This window comes from Dioscorea cayenensis, chromosome 12 (genome assembly GCF_009730915.1).
Source record: "Dioscorea cayenensis subsp. rotundata cultivar TDr96_F1 chromosome 12, TDr96_F1_v2_PseudoChromosome.rev07_lg8_w22 25.fasta, whole genome shotgun sequence".
NCBI classification, from domain to species: Eukaryota; Viridiplantae; Streptophyta; class Magnoliopsida; order Dioscoreales; family Dioscoreaceae; genus Dioscorea; species Dioscorea cayenensis.
Window position 1 is genome coordinate 16,692,367 of NC_052482.1, and position 21,045 is coordinate 16,713,411.

The window sequence follows — 21,045 nt, forward strand, 5'->3', positions numbered from 1 at the left end:
AACAATAAGTTATCTAAGAACGTTTTAAAAATAAAAAAGTAAAAAGATGAATATGAGAGAGATTGACACATTTAAAAGGAGAGAGGATGAAACAGTAATTGAAAAAATATAGGATTTTGATGGACTTGGTGTAGAGTGGGGTTAGTAGGTGTTTATTTGTTTATAGTTTATTTGGATTGTGTGTGTAGAGGTGTGTGGAAATCACCTTGGATGACGAGGATTGATCTTCCATTATTTGAATGTTTGATTCAACATTTGTAGTTTAGTCAGTGTGAAAGCCACCGTATCACAACCCATGCAAAAACACTCTTCATAACTGTTTAACTGTTGGATTTTGATATACACATATATGTAGATTTGTTATCTACAAATATGCGTAAATGATTGACCCTCAATTATTAATATATATATATATAAATTAATTATGATAAATTGTTTATATATATATATCATCCAAATCATAAAATTAAGCGTAAACAACTTAAATGATACTTTACCTTTTCGTATATTTATATTTTGGTCATTTAATTTTAGAAAATTATGATATGGTCCCTTATCTTTAGTTTTTGTTATGATTAGTATAACTTTAACATACACCAATAACAATGATCACATGCGGCATACTATGAAACATGCACATTTATTCTCAAAGCTAGCATATGTTACATGTGATCGTCGTTAATGGTGCATGCTTAGATGATCAAATTATAACAAAAACTAAATGTAGGAGACGAATCATAACCTTTTTAAGGATATGTGACCAAAATAGAAGCATACGAAAATAGTAAAAAACCATTTAAATTGTTTACCCTAAAATTAATACAGAGATTTATTAGTAACTAAATATACCAAACAGGGCCCAACCTCACCAATCCATAGACGCCACATAAAACAACCAGAGGTTTTTACTGCCAAATTTTGATATTAAAATTAGTTATTAATATTTAACAATACTTGTTTAAAAATTCTATAAATAAATAAAAATAACGAATCATTTTTAACCAATATGAAAACACAAATATTAATTGAAAGATTGATAAATAAAATAAAATTAAAAAGAGCTAATAAGTAATTTTCTGAAAAACCAAAGGTTCATAATCTAGGGGGCATTGGTTCAATCCAAATCCAATATCATCGGGTGAGAACACAGACATATGTGCACCACCCTAACAATATTTGTGGTATTTGTTAATAAAAAGAATAAATAAAGTTGTTTATGGAAAAACTAGACTTTTCATAAATATGAATATATATATATATATATATATCAAAGGTGTGCGGGTCCCAAACAAGCTTCTGACCATCACATCGACCCCACCAAATACACAAATCCTTTTTGCTGTTCAGAACCCAACAGCTAATCACACTCACGTCTCTCTCTCTCTCTGAGACCGCTTCTCTTCTTCTTCTTCTTCTTGTTCTTCTCTCTTTACCGTTTCCTCGCTTCGCTCATTCATTCTCTCGTCTTCAACTCTCGTGTGACGCGCGCATGTAAGAACCAAGACGAAAATCTCTATAAAAACCAAAGAAAATTTGGATTTTTGGGCAACCCTTGATTTACATTTGAGAATGATTTTGATTTTGATCGCTGATGCTGGATCGGTTGTTTGGTAGGTGGGGAAATGGGGGTTGGGCTCTGATCAGCGTGCTGGAGGATACTTTCCGCCTCCGAGATCATGGTCGGCGATCAGGAACCCGAAGGTATGATCGTATTGAGTTTTCTTGCTTTTTTTTTTTTTTCTTCTTTTGTGGTTTTGTGATTTTGAGGTAGTATTTAGCTTCGGCGAATTGGTTTAAGGGTTTTTTTTTTTTTTTATTTGGGATGTGATCAATCTATTTGATGTCTGTTATAGGAGGAATTCTAGATGTGGAGTTTTGAGTGATCTTGTCAGAATTTCTTTATTTTTTTTTCGGGTGATCTGACTATTTGGGTGAAGGGATCTTGAATATTTGGAGATTTTGGTGATGATTTCATTGATTTTAGCTCGGTGACTAATGCATAGAACTGTGATTTTTGAAGAAAATATTTACCCTTGTTCTTTGAGTTTGTTTGATGATTGTTTGTTGGGGTCTTGTGGTATGTGCTATATCTTCCGGGTTGTTATGAATTTGCACCATATGTTTGGATATTGTGTTGTTATGTGGACATTGCATAAGTTTTTGTGGTTAATATATGTGTATGTGGCATGGTAATTGTGTTGCAAACTTGGGATTTTTTTAATGTTGGACTATGAGAATGTTGCAAGCTTTGGAATTGTTAAATGAAGTATTTTATCAGTATACATGCTGAGGTGAATGGGAACAAAGTCAAGCTACTGTTTTATTGATTTACTATTTATCTGCTCTTTCTGAGTAAACCATAAGTAGAATTCTCTTTAGGGTTTTTGTTTCTTTCTGAGATAAAAGGATTCTCATGGGGAACTACAGAACATATTCTCACATACAAAGTTGTCCCTGAGCGTCCCAGCTCCTTTTTTTCCATGATTGCACAATTAAAAGCATCGAATTATTGATGAGCCATTGTCCATGCTTCCTATGTAAGAGTATTCCAAATATTTTAGTAGTAATAAGATGTATGAAATCATTGAAAAGTTGAGGAAGGCATCAAAATTGATCATAGAAATTCTAAAAGATTACTTATGCTGGCTATCCTGGGGAAAGTGGAAGCTGGATTTCCATGGATCAGAGTTTGGATAGTGGGGCCAGAGTCATGGTCGAGATATCTCAGTTTATAGATTGCTTATTCTTTCAGGACTGCAGAGATGTCTTCTGTTAGATCTAATCTGAAGGGTGAGACAAGGAGCTCATCCAACATGCACACACGCTCTCATTGTATGGGGGGCAAGTGCATTATGTGGTTAAGTTTGTAATACCTTGATATTTAGGTGTTCTTGATCTCCTGCACTATTAAATTTTAGTCCATGAGCTATAAAGAAGATCAAACAATCTTCTATCAAAATCTCGGAACGCCTTGCACCTAGTCAGATCTCATGCCTAATATATTTTGTTAGTTAAATGATTCAGTGATATTGAATCTTGTCATGAACTGTTATGTGCCTAATGACCATAAATCATGTTCTTTTCTTTCTTCTATGGGAAATTTCAAATATTGTCTGGATTTCTTAAGTGATCTATGTACTTTATGGTTGATTGGTTCCTCTAGTTGATATTCTTATCATAATTGCTGATAGGATATAATTCTTTCATAGATCTGTTGCTTTTTTACCATAGTTTTGCATCTGAATTTCTGTCATGAATTTGTTCCTTGATAATGGTTTTATTAGGGTGAACTTAAGTCTTTATGTCTTTTAGCTATACTTCTTAGAATTGGAAGTCTTTGTTTTTGTCTCATGTTCTTTGTGGGCTTCATCTCATCTCTTCGAAGCAATGGAGAAAAGCAATGAGGCATCATTTGGATGTCTCTAGACCAAGAATCCCCCCTATGACTCTCAGGGAAGTGGGAATGGCACTGAAGGGAGTCATGAGCAGAAAGATGAAGTGAATGCCCATCTAGTTGGCGTGGAGTCAAACAAACCATTTCACAGGGTCAACACTTCACATCCAAATCAAGGATACAGACCCTTCTGCCATCAAGAATTTTGGAACTGGCCTAATATTTATCCTGACATTCACAAGTTGCAGCAAAGCCAAATGAATATCTTTGAGAATCATATCTATCCAACTAACAGGGATTACTTTCTTCCTATTGAAAATAGAATTCATTATTTGCCTTACAAAATGTTTTCTCAAGATCACCAACATCAGCTTCAGTTTCAAGATTTTCAGTATTTTGTGGTTATTGACTTTGAAGCAACTTGTGATAAGGAAAGGAAGCCACATCCACAAGAAATCATTGAATTTCCATCTGTTTTAGTTAATAGTGTGACTGGGCAACTTGAAGCTTCTTTCCAGACATATGTTCGGCCTGTTTATCATCAGTTTCTGACTGATTTCTGCAAGGAGCTTACTGGTATTCAGCAAATTCAGGTTTTTGTGAACTCTTTGTCCCTAATATTGCTCAATTTATGATATGGACTATTATAATTAATTCTTGACATTTTTGACTTGATGTCATTTTTTCTCTATAGCATGCATCATTTTTGAAATAATTGCTGCTATTGTGAGTTGGGTTATTAGTAAAGGATATGCTGGTGTTGAAGAGTAATTTATATCCTCTTGATTGAATAATGGACACTGATTGCATTAGTTCATGCCTGAGTATTTGGTGGGAGAAAATCAGCTCTGCACTCTGTTATTGATCTTGCTTGAATGGTAAAAATTGGTTATTTTCTTGTGCTAGATGCTTAACCTCTAAGGTCCAACAATATTTACATGCACTGTTGGCAAAAGGAACCTTGTAAATAATTAGCTGAGAAAGTTGTCTGTGTTTGCGAAAAGTAAAGGTTTGGTTTGTTATTGTTGTTGTTTTTGTTGTTGTTTCCGTATGTTCTGTAGCATTCTGAAAATACCACTATTACCTTTGTGCAAACTATATGAAGTTCGCACATGGATATTGTCAATACCAGCCTTTCAACAGCTCTGACACTTGAGCAATAGGTGTCTGAATCAACATTATTCAAATACGGTGTCTTGGCTTTTGACATGTTGGATTGCAAATTGGCAGTCACCCATTTACTTCATGCCCTTTCCATCCTTAAGCTTTCAATTGGAATCTAATGCTAAGAGTTCAACATCTCTATGCAATTCAGCTCACTTATTTTGCTCAGTTCAAGAATATGTAAAGGGAGACTATGTTAGAGCCCAAGTTTTCTGGCTTGAGATACACTACTTGCAGATTGTTTTCATAAAATCCAGTACTCTCTTTACTTAGTCTTGGCTATGTTATTGTTTGACCATTTTCAAATCATGACTTGTATAAGACTTGCAAACTTTCTTTGCAATCCAATATATGGGATAGATTTTGTTTCTCTTCTTCAAAATTTGCCCCTTTTGGGTGTTCATTTGGAGGTCAAGATATTGCAAACTGAGGATCATGATTCTCAAGGCCTTCTTGAATTGTTGGATTTTGGTAAGTGAGCTGAGATGCTGACAGTTGAATTGTATTCTTCAAAGGTTTCTTTGGTGCTATTCATAAGTCTTCATGTTTCCTACCACTTATTCTTATTCCCTGGTCTGCAGCACTTTATTTCACACTGTTAGTTCTTTGTTTTTCATTGCTGGCTTCTTGTGGGCTCCTGTAATGTGGAAGCAAATATTAGGAAGAGAGGAACTTAGCATTCATGAATATTGTAGCAGGGATTTGCTCTAGGCTTGACTTCTGTTTTAGGGTGATGTGAGATTATCCGTGTATTCTTCATGAGAAAATCGTTGTCAGATATGCTGCTCAAAATCAGACAAGATCTTTGGCATCTGATTCCTCCAGATGCAGAGTACCATGCTTCTGTTTCACTTTCTCTAAAATATCAAGGTAAGCTTCATTGGGATTTTACCTTTCTTTCCTAGAAAGCCAACATATAATGGAATAATGAGTGATTGCTAATATTTTGTAGATTAGGTTGACAATTCCTATGCTCTATGTTGTATTTTATAGTTAATCATGCTCAAATCTTCCAAATTTCATTGGATTACTCAATTGTTATATTGAGAACTCTTTGTTCTGCTTGGGGTGCAAGATAATAGTACTCATGTCTCTCTTCAAATTATTTGGCTTCTGTTGAATGAATAATGATTAGATGGTTTAATTGCATATATTCAGGTTGATAGGGGTGTTTCTCTTAGTGAAGCTCTACTCATGCATGATAAATGGTTGGAGGACAAAGGGATTAAACACAAAAGCTTTGCTGTTGTGACATGGGGTAATTGGGATTGTCGCACAATGTTAGAATCTGAGTGCAAATTCAAGAGGATCAGGAAACCCCCTTACTTTAATAGGTAGGTACTCTTTGTGTTGTTGATAATTATTTGTGATTTCTATGAGATGCATATATTTCTCCTTTAGTTTATTATGTATTGGTATTGTCTTACACTGCCACTTTCATATTTTACTGAGTTAATGTTTTATACCCTATGATAAGCTGTTTTATTTCTTGTGAGTTGATGATCTTTATTTAGAACATTCAAATTATTTTTGTTCACTATCTAAGTGTTTGCATGTAATGTTGCTCATGTTTTAACTACTTCAAACCATATAATGTGATGTAGTTACGGAGACACCATGTACCTAGTTGACCACCGTATATGCTTCTAACGTTATTGTTTATAGTGCCTGGCAGTTTAGGAGATGTTGAGAAGATGAGTTCCTCTTGTGATAATTTTATATAAGTGCATCAAAAGTTGATGCTTTGCTAGTTCTATGAATTAAAGGGTTTTTTCTCACATATTGGAGAATCTTGGGTATCTATATAATTTACTTGTATGGTAATGAATAATTGTGTATTGATATTTCTGAAATGTTACAAAATATATACTTGTACATGGGGCTGATTATGGTAGGTATAAAAACAATAAAAAATAAAGCTAATTGACAACTATACAAGGCTATTCTAGGAATCTAAATTACAAACAAATCTCACTAAAAATCAGCCCTAATTAACCATGAATCTTGCAACACTCCCCTCAAGCGGGCTTGAAGATGTCGTCCATAGCTAGCTTGCTCACTAAAATTTTGAACTGTCCCTTGTGTAGTCCCTTTGGTATGGATGTTTGCTACTTGAATTGTAGTTGTTACATAAGAAAGACAAATCAACCCTACTTTCAATTTTTTCTTTGATGAAATGTTTGTCAACCTCAATATGCTTGGTTCCATCATGCAAGATTGGGTTGTGAGTGATTGAAATGGCTGCCTTGTTATCACAATATATTTTCATCGAATCAGTCATAGGGATCTTCAAGTCTTCAAACAATTTTTTTAACCAAATTGCCTCACTAATCCCACGAGCTAGAGATCTAAAGTTTGCCTTTGCACTACTTTGAGCCATAACATTTTGTTTTTTTACTTCTCCACGCAACTAAATTTTCCCAACAAATGTACAATAGCCTAAAGTAGATCGTCTGTCAGTAGTATTACAGCCCAAGTCTGCATCATTATAGACTTCTATTTGTAGATTGTTATTCTTTCAGAACATAAGACTTTTTCTAGGACGTCCTTTAAGTATCTTACTATTCTATATTCTGCATCAAAATGTTTTTGTCTAGGCGAGTGCATATATTGGCTAACTAAGCTCGCTACGAATGCTATATCTGGACGAGCATGTGGTAGATAGATTAACTTTCCCACAAGCCTTTGAAATTTCTCTTTATTAGTGACCTTTTCAGCTTTAGCAGGATCAAGTTTTAAATTAGCATCAAGGGAAGTATCCGCCGCTTTACAACCTAGAAGACTAGTCTCACTAAGGAGATTAATGATATACTTTCTTTGGTTAACAAAGATACCCTCCTTCGACCTGGCAAACTCCATATCAAGGAAGTATTTTAATAATCCCTAGATCCTTGATCTCAAAATCTTGGGCCAACTTTCTTTTCAAATATGCTAATTCTTCATAATCATCTCCTGTCAAGATTATATCATTCATATAGATGATTAAGATAGAGATCTTACCCTTCTTTGATCGCTTATAAAACATCGTGTGATCAACCTAGCTTTGATGATAACCATGGCTTTTCACTGCTTTTACAAAGTGTTTGAACCAAGCTCTCGGCAACTATTTAAGACCATATAGGGATTTTTTTAAGTTTGCACACTTTATCTTGTCCTACCATCTTTTCAAATTCTAGAGGTAGACTCATAAGCATCTCTTCCTGTAAATTGTCATTCAGAAATGCATTCTTGACATCTAACTGGTGTAACAGCCAGTCATAATTAGCCGCTAAAGATAGTAACACTCGGATAGAATCGACTTTTGCAACAAGAGCGAAAGTTTCTTGATAATCAATTCTGTAGGTTTGGATGAAACCTTTGGCAACTAATCTCGCCTTGTATCTTTCAATACTCCCATCTGCTTTACTCTTTACAATAAATACCCATTTACACCCAACCAATGTTGTTAAGGGCGCAAGGCGCATCCGAGGTGCTAGGACCCTTCTATCGCCTGAGGCGCAAGGCGCAAAAAAAGTGAGGACCTGATCGAAGTAAGGCGCACACACAAAGATATATATACATGGTATATGATAGAGTCATAGACAAATAGAAATCTTAAAGCCTAAACTCTAATATTAACAAACTTGTCTTATCTTAAAGTCAAAATTCTATTTGTAAAATCATAAGCAGCTAATAATCATCATCATTAATGTCAAACCCTAAATTCATGTTTTCATCTTCTTTTCCTTGTTCAGAATCATAGCCATCTATGAGGATCTGTATAAAATAGTGAAGTATTTATTCTTAGTTATTAGATTCTATTCTTTTCATAGACTTAGAGATTTTTCAATTACCAATGCCTATTAAACTGCTGGATCTTTTAAATAATAGAAAACCAACAGTTTTTCAATCAAGCGCGCCTTTTTTGCGCCTTGGGCTTCAAAAAAAGGCACAAAAAAGCGCAAAAAAGCCTCGCCTGACTAAAAGTGCCTTGCCTTAGACTCTTAGAGGTGCCAAGGAGGTTTAGTGCTGCGCCTGGGGGCCTAGGCGTGCGCCTTAACAACACTGCACCGGATTGTTCTCTGAACTTTTAGTAGGTCAACAACTTCCCATGGCCCACTTTTCCTTAAAGCATTCATCTCTTTCAACACTACTGATTTCCAGTTAGAGTCATAAAGTGCTTCTTGTATGAATCTCAGAACAAACAAGTTAGATAACTTAGACATAAGGCATTACGTTTCTTATAGAGTTCACCATAGGAAAGATACCTAGATATAGGTTAAGAATAGTGTATTAAAAGCGAGAAAGGCACTCAGGCGAGGCGAGGCGGGGCCCTAGTGCCTCAACACCCTCCAGGTGAGGTGCCTTCAATGAGGCGAGCCCAGGCGAGCACTTTTTGCCAGGCGACATGCATAAAAAAAGGCGTGCATGTCTTCTTTTTTTTTTAATGCTATCAACCCTATATTTAATGTTTTCAATTAGTGTTAATTGGTATTTTAACAAGGCACACTTACTAATAAGGAAGAATATTAATTTAGGGGAGAAAAACTATGTGATATTAAAGTAGACACACCTACTAATAAGGAAGGGAAATAAATTTAGGGAAGAAAAATTAGGCAATTTTAGAAAAGCATGGCTACTAATAAGGAGAGAAATAAATTTCGAGGAGAAAAACTAGGTGATTTTAAAAAGAAGCATTTACTAATAAGGAATGAAATAAATTTAGAGTAAAACTAGGTGATTTAAGTGTACAATTACTATTCTTTAAAAAAATAATGAGAGGGATTAATTAATTAATTAATTGGAGAAAATTGAAGAGATAGCAAAGGTTGCACTCTAAATCAAGTGATGGAGTTGAAGCTAGTTTAGATGATGAGGATGATTATATTTTTTAGAAATAAATGACTTATGAAGATAGAATTTGTGCTCTAAAAACTTCGAGTGGTTCTAGACTTCTAGGAATGTTTTGCTCGACTTTATGTATTGCTTTGCTTGACTTTAATTATTCCAAAAATTATATATATATATATATATATAAGTTATTTATTGACTAGCGCTTTACTTCGTTCGGGCCTACGCCTTTCGTGGCGCCTCTCGCCTTAGGCAATAAAAAGTCTTAACGCCTTAAAGGCGCCTAGCGCTTTTAATTACACTGGTTAAGAAGTACATGAACATTTTGCTTTCTTGATAGCTATAGGAATATCTAGGTCACTAAACTCAGTGATTAGGTACTAAATGAGAAATATGATCAATATTTGATTTATTATGGACACAAGGAGTATGACCAAGAGGGATGTTATGATAAAACCCTAGCATAGATCGAATGGCAAAGAGAAAAGAAAATAAAGTAAATGGGATCAAATGACAAGAATATAAGGATGTAATGAAAAGATAGTGTTATTGAAAGCCAACGTAGGATGACAATCAATAGTGTACCATTCGAGAAGCCACCACTCTCCCAGACCAAATAGTCCCTCCAAAACAAACTCTTTCACCGTCACACCTCCTGCACTACCTTTATATATACCTAGATTTTCACTAACAAACACATCACAACAAAACAACAAACATAAAGACCCAGGGACATTGGGACACAACCACACTAGACTAGTCCCAACATAGGCCCACCATCAAGTTTGACCCATTTGTTTCTTCTCACGCCTTTGATACACCCATTTTACTGGGGATCTAACATCATCACCCCTCCTTTTCAATTGCATCTTGTCATCAAGGTGAAAAGATGGAAACTGCTCCTTGAGGGCAATTTAAGGCTCCCAAGTTGCTCCAAAATCAGGTAGATGCTGCCATTTAATTAAGAACTCCGGGCCTTCTGCACTCTCACGACGGTCATGCACTACCTCTGGTTCAATCAGCCATTCCATGTCCTTGCTCAAAACCTAGGGTAGGGGCTGGCAAATGGATAGATCTCCAATAACTTGTTTGAGTTGAGACATATGGAAAATTGGGTGGATAGCTGCAGAAGTAGGCAAATCAAGTTGATAAGCTACTTTCCTAATTCTTTTCATAATTGGATGTGGACCAAAATAGTGTAGTGACAGCTTTTCATTCTTCCTACGGGCCAAAGATTTTTGCCTACAAGGATGCAACTTGAGATATATCTTTTCCCTCACATGAAATTCAATTTCTCGACGATGTTGGTTAGCCGAAATCTTCATTCGATTCTGAGCAACATGAAGCTGCTCCTTCAATTCTGCCAGTAACTCATCATGTTGCTTCAACATGTTCTCAAGATCGAAGTTAGCAGTTTAGGCCATTTGATCATATCGAAATAAAGGGGGTGGGTCACGTCCATAAACTGCTTTGTAAGGAGTGCATTTCAATGATGTATGAAAAGATGCATTATACCAAAACTCAGCACAAGATATCCAGTTTGACCATTCACAGGGTTCTGCTGGCAAGCAAAACAACAAAGGAAAGTCTGAAGGCATCTGTTGACTACCTCACTTTGGCCATCACTCTATGGATGATAAGCAGTACTACGATTGAGACGTGTGTGCTGCAGCTGAAAAAGTTCACTGCAGAAATTTCTCATAAAAACTCTATCTTTATCAGTCACAATTGAGTAAGGGAACCCATGAAACGTAACAACATGATCGATAAATTCCTCGGCAATCTTCTTAGTTGAGAATGGCTGTTTGGCAAGATAAAATGGCCATATTTACTGAGCCTATCCACCACAACCAGAATAGTGTCAAACCCGTGTGACTTGGGCAATCCCTCGATGATTGTGATATTTTCCCAAATAGCTTGAGGAATAGGGAGAGGTTGAAGCTAGATAAGCAGGTGAGTGTTTCACATTTGTTTTGCTGACAAATTTGGCAAGAGTTGACAAAACTTTTTATATTCGCCTTCATGTCCCTTCCAATATAATTCACTAGAAATTCTCTTATAAGTCTTAAGGAACCCCCTATGGCCTCCCAGCAGACTGCTATGGACCTTTTCTAAAATCTTTGAAAACAATTCCATTGACCGAGGCAACACCAATCTGCCCTTATATTTCAGAATGTTGCGATTATAAGACCAACCTGGTGGAGAATGCAAGTCCCCTTACAAAGCCTTGATCATCTCCAACAGTTTTGAATCCTTGTGTACTGTTTCTTCAACTTCCTTCCGGTCAATCAACTCTGATGTAGTAAGAGCATTAATTTATGTTACTACTGGGCAACGGGAAAAAGCATCATCCGCCTTATTTTCAATTCCGGGTCTATGTTGTATTTCAAAGTCAAATCCTAAGAGCTTCACTGACCATCGTTGGTGCTCAAGCACAATTTGTCGCTGCTCAAGCAAATAAACGTCAACTGCATTGGTCTGTCCAAACTATAAAATGTCTTCCAAGTAAATAGTGTCTCCACTTTTGCACTGCCAACACAATCGCCATCAACTCCCTCTCATAAATAGACTTGTGCCTTTCCCGTGTGCCCAATGCTTGGCTGAAAAATGCTATTGGTGTTCCCTTCTAGAAAGCATGGCATCGACACCTATTCCAGAAGCGTCAGTTTCCAATATAAAAGGTATAGAAAAATCAGGCAAAGCAAGTATGGGCACTTCCTTCACAGCAGCCTTAAGATGTTTGACATCCATGGTAGCATCTTTCATTCCAATTAAAGCTATCTTTTCGTAATAGTTAGGTCAATGGGGCTGCAATTTTCCCATAACTTTATGACGAACCACCAACAGTATACTGTGAGGCCTAAAAAACCCCTCAACTCCTTCGAAATTCCTAGATATCGGCCACTCATCCATGGCCCTGACCTTGTCCGGATCTGTCGCTACACCTTAAACTGAAATCATGTGCCTTAAGTACTCTAACTTAGGCTGTGCAAAGCAACACTTCAAGTTGACAAATAGCTTGTTCTCACGATGGATGGTTAGTACATTTACAGAGGTGGTTTTCATGTTCAGTGAGTGAAGTAGTATATATCAAAACATCATAAAAAAAAATAGCACATACCTTTTTGTAGCACCTTTGAATATGGAATTCACGAGAGCCTGGAACGTGGTCGGGGCGTTGGTGAGGCCAAATGGCATCACAAGGAATTCATAATGTCCTTCGTGTGTTTGAAAAGTCGTCTTATGGATGTCTTGTGGTTGTACTCTGATTTGGTGATAGCCTGACTTGAGATCGAGCTTGGAAAAAACTTGGGCCCCATGTAGTTCATTAAGCAACTCATCAATGTTGGGGATCGGGAACCGGTCTTGAATAGTTGCCTTGTTGAGGCACGGTAGTCTACACAAAATCGCCAACTCCAATCCTTTTTTTTGACTAGCAATACCGGACCTGAAAAAGGACTGGTACTTGGGCGAATAATTCTCACGGTCAACATTTCCCTTACCAACTTTCTCAATCTCGCTCTTCTAGATGTAGGGATAATGGTAAGGGCGTACTTTGATGGGTTTTGTTCCTTCCTTTAGCAAAATAGAATGATCATGTGATCTCTGAGGGGTAGTTCTATTGATTCCTGAAAGACATCTTGAAATTCTGTCAACACCACATGAATGCCTGGACTTGTCACTTCAATTTCATTGAGTTCTTGCACCATCAACTGGTGCAATTCCAGCAACACTCCATCTTCCCCATTTTGGAAAGTCTTCATTAAGGACTTAAAAGATACAAGTGCTCTGTTCAAGCTAGGATCTCCTCGCAACACAATTCTTCTTTCATCCATGTATATAGTCATAGCAGGCTTTTCCCAATCATCCTTTGTTACTATCAATGTAGCCAACCACTTAAGGCCTAGAATTAAGTTAGTGCTGCTAATTGTTAAAGGTAAGTAATCCTCTGCTATAGTGAGTTCTCCCAGTTCCAGCACCACCCCATGGCAAACTCCTTCTCCTTTAAGCCTATTGCCATTCCTGATAACTACTTCATAACCCGCTGTGAATGAAACTAGTATGTTCAGTGTTCGGATCAAGGCGTGTGAAATGAAATTGTGTTGCACCAAGGTCAATCATCACTACCGCATCAACACCCTTCATTTTCATTTTCATCAATCATCACTACCACAACCGAATTCAACGACAGCTCTATTCCCTCCAAATCTGCTATTTGCTCTTCCACATTGACTAACCCTGGGCTGCTGTCATCATCTTCTTTCTCCTCTCCCACTATAAGTACATGTAGCTCTCTATTTTTGCAACGATGCCCGTTGCCCATTTTTCATCACAATGATAACATAATCCCTTATTCCTTCAAGCTCGCACTTTAATTACATAAAGTCTCCTGTTACGACCAGAAGTAATAAATAACGAAGAAAGAGTATTTGACTTAGTTTCAGGTTTATTGGAGGAAAATGAGCAATGTAGGGTTGATTGTGGTTTTGGATTTACAATGTTTATGGCGTTTGGGTTGAGACATTTGAGCTGGTTATTTTCCATAGGGTCCAAGGAACAGTTGTGATCAGTTTTGTAAGAGAATGGAGGAAGTTCAGCTTGTGTCTGTTTTTTGGATGGGCTGGGAATAAATTACCTGATTCTTCTTTTCAATCCTCGTAGTTGTCATCATCATCTCCTTCAACCTTGTAGGATTCAACACAAACAGCTTTGCTTTGATTTTATCCTCCGACCTATTCATGAAAGCCACCATCATCATCAACTCCTCAATCCTACCAGCTGCTGCTGCCAGCATCTCAAACTGTGCATGGTATTCAGCGACTGTTCCTATCTGCCGGATGGCAAAAAAAAGGATGTAAAATTGATCCCTCATCAAGTCCCAAAAACCTTTGCAACATATGGATTTTAAGCTCCTCCCAAGAAAGCTTTTTGTTTTTTATTCAAATTGTAGCCACGCCTGCGCTTCATCTTTAAAGCATATCTCGGCTACTTCCAACTTCTCAGTATCATTCAGTTTATTAATAGAAAAGTAACGCTAGCTCTGAATATCCAGGAATCTGGATCCGCTCCGTTGAAAGTAGGGAGATCCAATTTTTTGGGTCGCCTATCCTTTTTCCACCAATTTCTCTATCAATAATTTAGTTTCGGATGTATTGACAGATTCAGTGCTAGGACGACTACTGCTTGATTCAGCTCGGTTACTACTCCCCCCACTTGATTTTTCAAAATCAAACGGAAGGAATCTTCTAATCTCTGAGCCATAGCAGCAATTGAATTGTTGAACTCAACTCGTAGCTTTACCATCTCTTTCTTTTAAAGCAGGAAGCTGTTGCAAATCACTTTCAACTTGCTCAAGTCCGGCCTCCATTCGAGTTTTGGTCATAAGGATCACTCTCTAATACCAAATTGATAGAACCCTAGCATAGATTGAATGGCAAAGAGAAAAGAAAATAGAGTAAATGGGATCAAATGACAGGAATATAAGGATGTAATGAAAAGGTAGTGTTATTGAAAGCCAACGAAGGATGACAATCAATAGTATAACATTCGAGAGGCTACCACTCTCCCAGACCAGATAGTCCTCCAAAATAAACTCCTCTACTTTCACACCTCCTATACTACCGCTAAATATACCCAGATTCTCACTGATAAACACATCAGAACAAAGTATCAAACATATGATAACAAAACAACAATCATAAAGACCCAAGACATTAGGACACAAGTACACTAGACTAATCCCAACATAGGCCCACCATCAAGTTTGGCCCATTGGTTTCTTCTCACTCCTTTGATACACCCATTTTACTGGGGGTCTAACATGTTATGAATACCTTGAGTAGTTTTAGGTTCTGTTCTTGGAGTAGATGATTGAACTGGTGCTAATGGAACCATGACTTTCTTGCCCTTTTGATGATCCTTCTTCCTTGAATACATAAGGAGCTCTTTACCGTCTTCTGTTAGAACTATGGGTAGTATTTCTCCCCCTATCGAGGATTTAGGAATGTTTGGCAGAATAGGTTTAGGATCACTTATTTCCTTTCCACTAGTAATATCCTTTTTACATAAAAATTCATTTTCAGATGTAGAACTAGTAATTGATGTGGTAATAGAGTAAAAAAAAAATCAATAGTTTTTAGGTAAAGGAATAGTAGCAATGTCCCAAAATTTCCTTCTTCTTCTAAGTTCTTCTCCTAAAGAGGAATTTTTTAAAAGTAAGGTTCTCGAGAAAAATAATATCCATAAAAACTACTATTTTTTTGTCTTCGGATTGAAACACTTGTATCCTTTTTAATTTGGAGCATAACCAATAAACTACATTTTTCTGCCCTGGATCAAGTTTAGATCTCCTTTTACTATTTATGTGAACATATGCTATACACCAAAATATTTTCAAAGGGAGATTTAAAGAAATGCGTGATGTAGGAAAATGTTTTTTTTAAGCAGTCAAGCAAAATAAGAATAACAGTCTAAGCATTCTATTAATGAGATAATATGCAGTTAAAACCACTTCTTCCCATAAGTACTTAGGGACATTCATTGAAAACATAATAGCTCGAGAAACTTCAAGAAGATGTTTATTTTTGCGCTCAGCAACACCATTTTGCTAAGGTGTGTCAACGCAAGTAGTTCGATAATGAATTTCTTTTTCAGTGAAAAACTTCCAAGAGTCCCTTTAAAATATTCAGTTTCATTATCTGTGTGAAGGATTCTAATTTTTGGTTTCAAAAATGTTTTCAATCATCAAGTAAAACATCTGAAATAGTTTTTCAACCTCAGATTTTTCTGACATTAGGTAAACCCAACATAGGCAAGTATGGTTATCAATAAAAGTCACAAATCACTTTTTATTTAAAGGTGTATTAATTCTTGACGGCCCCAAAATATCATTGTGAAATAAATAAAATTGTTTTGACACTTGATAAGCGTGAGGACGAGATAAAATGCAGTTTTCACAGTATAATTTAGAATAATCCAAACTTTTAAATAAACTAGGCAATAATTTTTTTTAAGATATAGAAAACTAGGATGGCCTAGCTTATAATGCCAAAGCATAATTTGATCCTTAACTGAGGTAGAACAAATACCACTGAAGCCTTGGGCTCCTTTATTCTTGGAATCTTGATCTTCAAAAAAGTAGAGGCCATCAATTAATTTAGCATTGCCAATTATCTTCCCCGAGCTCAGTTCCTGGAAGGTACAATATGATTCAAAAAAAGGTACAATATGATAATAGATTACAAGTAAGTTTAGGAACATGTAAGATGTTCTTAAAGGAAATATTTTTTGAAAGATTATTCAAACCTTTTCCGGCCATAGAAGAATAAGATCCATCTGTTATATGAGTTTTCTCACGGCCAGAATAAGGAAAATATGAGTGGAATAAGCTAGACATACTGGTCATATGGTCAGAAGCTCCTGAATCTATGATCCAATGAGTGGAAAGAATAAATGAGTGACAAGAGAATGTCTTAAAAACATAGTGTCTGCTTTTGCAACCAAAGCATTAGGAGCACTAAATGAACCTAAGTTGGCCTTCAATAGCTTCAGGAGTTGATCAATTTGCTCTTTGTGAGTAGCAGAAGGCATGTTCTTCTCTGTAGTAGTGCTGATCACCTCCGACATGATGGTGAAGGCTAAGAATTAGAGTTTTTTTTTAGAATGAGGGGTGACTAGGTTTTTTCTAGAAATTGGAGTTCCTGCTTCGACACCAAATTAACTTGTATGGTAATGAATAATTATATATTGATGTTTTGAAATGTTACAAATTGACGCAGCGGATACGCAGTTTTAAACTAAGAATTCACACTCAAATAAGAGTAAACAAGAAAATCAATTTTCAATTCATCGATCCCTTTTCACAAACCCTAAAACAAGTATTTATAGAGATCTAGACTAAGGGCAAAATAGTAAATAAAACTAAAATAGTTACAAAATACTGGATAATAAACTAACTAATAAATCTAAAATAATTACAAAATACTAAATAAAAACTTCTTTGAATATTTAAATTTAAAATCCTAGAAATCTTTAGCTAGTATGTTGCGTCACAAATATATAGCTGTATATGGGGCTGATTATGTTAGGTATAAAAACAGTCAAAAATAAAGCTAATTGGCAGCCTAACTGATAGCCTAATTGACAAATATACAAGGCTATTCTAGGAATCTAAATCACAAACAAACCTCACTAAAAATCAGCTCTAATTAACCATGAATCTTGCAGTATATATTAATTGCAACTCCCTTGCAACTCTCTTGGTTAGAAGTATCCTAGAATAAAGGAAATATTTCATTTAACAATGTTATGTTTATTTAGTTATTTATTCCTTTTCAAATAAAAGGAAATTGTTTGTCCATGAATAAGCATTGTGTATCCCTCAAATGCCAAGAACAGGAAAAGGGACACGGGCTAGATATATGATGTCTTGATGTCCAAAACCAAACAACAAAGCTAGCAAAGTTGTTGCCTTAAACATGTGTTAGCTTGGTTATACAGGGCTTTATAGAAAAGGAAAAAAAATGGTTTGCTCGGTTAGGGAAACAGTTTTTTCTGTTTTCTAATTTTAATTCCTACTGCTCATTTCTTTCAAAGCTTCATCATTCCTTCTTTTAATTAAACCTGAAGAATCTAAATCTGTTGCTGATAGATATAACTTATACATTTATATTTATCATAGCCTGAACCATGATTTGTACATTAGTCAAACGTTCTCTTCTTTTATTCAAAATGATTATTACTCTAATTAATACCTCAATTTTTATGTGTGTTTTGATTACTCCAGTTTTCAATTATATATTTGACTTAGATTTAATCAATTAATTTAATATCAAATGTAAAGACTATGTACTGAGAAACTCCATCTTGGACTTCTTGGGCTCAATGTTTAGAACTGATTTCTCATGTTTCCAAACTTTCCAGTAGCTTTGAAATTAGTTGCTGTGGTTTCATAAGATATTCTAAATCACTCTATTGTACTTAGTAGGCACTTCTTTTTTTGATGCACATCTCATAACCTAAGGAGGTACCTTGAGTAAAATTTTTCTGGGTACATAATAAATGAAAGTCGCGTCCCTAATGTTAGTATTTTCAATTAGTTTTCAAAGTAAAAAAGGATAATGTTTGTAGTAGACTTACCTGACATAAAAATTAGTTGCTTTCTGTAAACCATCATTTGTGGCCTTGATGTGTATTTAATCAGTCTCTACAAATGTGGAATTGCCATTTTCCGTTGTTGTTATTATTAAACTAGATGGATAGTAAATCATCCATCATATTACCTGTAGACAATAACAACGAAGGCATCAATGAGATGCCAGCAATTTATATGCAAATAAGGAAGATTCAAAGTTAACGTGTACTAAAAAGCCATCAAAAGTGCATATCATGTTTTTGTTGTATCACATGTATGAATAATTTTCTTTTAACCACTAAATTAAAATCCATTTGCATATGTGAATTTCTCATTCCTTCCACTTAATCTAGTTTGTCAATCATATTGATTGCATTCCATGCTTTGGACATCAAGGAAACTGTATAGCACCCAATGATCCTCCCAATCTCCTGGTTTTCCTTTGTAATTTTTGGTTTGTATGCAACCATATCTGACTTATTTAATAGAGTTTTGTGTGAAGTCATATTTGACGTGCTTAGTGGCAGTATATCATGTTCTTTTCTAGGGGTTCATTTATTCATATCCAAATATTTCTGTATGTCTATATAAACTAGGGAATTGTATCAGATCAGTACAAGGTGCCTTTGACTTTGTGATACTGTGTTTACTAGTCTTCTAAGTAATTTAGTAGTTAGTTCTTGATCTAGCATGTGTTTTTCCTTTACAAGAACTCCTATTTCTTTGTTGCGTACATGGGGGTTAGCTTTCTGCTGAATCTTCTGAATTTATGAATAAAACTTTCAGTTGTCTGTTTAAGTAGTACATCTCTTACCCAATTCGGAAATGTATAGGATTAATATATCACTTAGTGACGCAGCCAATAGTATTTTGTTTAAGTTCCATTCTCCTTCTACCTGGAAGGATAAGAACTGAGCCTCTAAATCTCCACAATGTATGAACATAAGTTTGGCTTGTAGTCTAAATCATTACTGACATGTATCATGGTGGTACTAATGGTGATTTGTCAGTTCATCATCACATGCTTCGGCTCATTCTTGCATAAAGCTCCTTTGTTACTTGCGTGTTCTACTTCTATTTACTAGAGGGATAAGGATACATGTTCAATGACCAATACCATTAACACCTTTGTCTGGCTTCTTTTAATATTATCTCCATTTCATCTAGATGATGCTAATTTTGGAGATTCTTGTCTGTAGTGGTGCTAGTAATTATTCTAGTTAAATGCAATACTTTCCACTTGGTAAAGAAGGCAGTATCATAAGCTTCAAAACTAGTTCAATAAATTAAATTCTACTTGCTAAACCAGCTGTACCTTTCAAAGCCTTGTTAAATTAAGTAAAACCTTACAGTGTCTGATGGATTCTGGCAATTTACAAATCTTATCAATGATTTAAATAATCTCTCTTTCCATGTGATTTGAATTTGTTAATGACATGAACTAACGTAATACGTTCATTTGCACTGATGGGCAGGTGGATCAACTTGAAGGCTCTATTTCAGGAAATGGTTAGTGGTGTTCGGTGCAATCTCATGGAAGCAGTTCAGCGGGCAGGTCTGACATGGGAAGGCCTACCACATTGCGGCCTTGATGATGCTCGCAACACTGCCCGCCTCCTTGCCCTTCTCATGCACTGGGGCTTTAAGTTCTCCATAACCAATGAACTACTCCCCATCACCACCAACTGACCACTCAATGGCGTTTCCGCCATTCAACAACCACCATCCTACAGATCATCCAACCCAGCACCACCAGAAACTGAAAGAGTTACCAGGACCTATCACCCAGTTCCATCCTTTCATGGATCCGACTGGTAAAGAGAGGTTCACCTACTGCTTCTGCCGCGTGATAAGCAGCAAGTGTGTTATCCGGAAGCCCTGGACCGATGCAAGGTAGGTGCTTCTTCGGGTGTGGTAATTGGACTGCCTCAAGGCGTGCCGTCTGCAATTACTTTGTATGGGCTTCGTCCATGAACTGAACAGATGGCTAGTGTTGACTTTGCTCAGAAAAGATAATCTCTGTACAAAAAGATCATGACATTGGTCGATGATAATAATGAGAAGCACCGGGAGTTGCTTCATAAGTAAGAGCGGAGGGGGGCGCCTTCTCCGGCCGTATGCAAAGTATCTAAGGTAGTGTCTAACCTGCGAAACTGACTTCTTGTTGGATAGAAGATAAGGGGTCTCAGATGCTGCTTAGGGTTCTTTTTCATCTTTACATGCCTTTTTTTAGACATGCTTAACAATCTTAAATAAACTGTGTTGTGCTGTGTTGTGCTGTTTACTTTGGAAGAGGAGCGAGCAAAACCCACTCAGAGGCACGGGTGACGTGCAAGCCTCGGTGGAACAAGTGGGGATTTGAGCAGCTGCCACGTGGCGCTGAACCACTCGCACACAACCACTATTCACAACTCCCGTAATGCGCTTATCACTGAGAATCGAACTCTCACCACTCGGGTGAGCCTCATCTACGACCCGTGTACCAATAGACCCGAAGGTCATTGGCGTGCTGTTTACTTTTGTT

At 36.4% G+C, this 21,045-nt stretch overlaps 1 protein-coding gene across 1 annotated transcript; it reads left to right on the forward strand.

The window, feature by feature from the left end:
• The first annotated feature begins 1,398 nt into the window (after positions 1–1,398).
• Positions 1,399–20,801, forward strand: LOC120273603 (ERI1 exoribonuclease 2-like). Its single transcript, XM_039280263.1, is given in 7 exon segments — positions 1,399–1,491; positions 1,615–1,701; positions 3,386–3,987; positions 5,717–5,892; positions 19,997–20,191; positions 20,193–20,397; positions 20,399–20,801. Coding segments are annotated over 5 exon segments (1,014 nt in total). The 5' UTR covers positions 1,399–1,491; positions 1,615–1,701; positions 3,386–3,651; the 3' UTR covers positions 20,501–20,801.
• Positions 20,802–21,045: the final 244 nt, after the last annotated feature.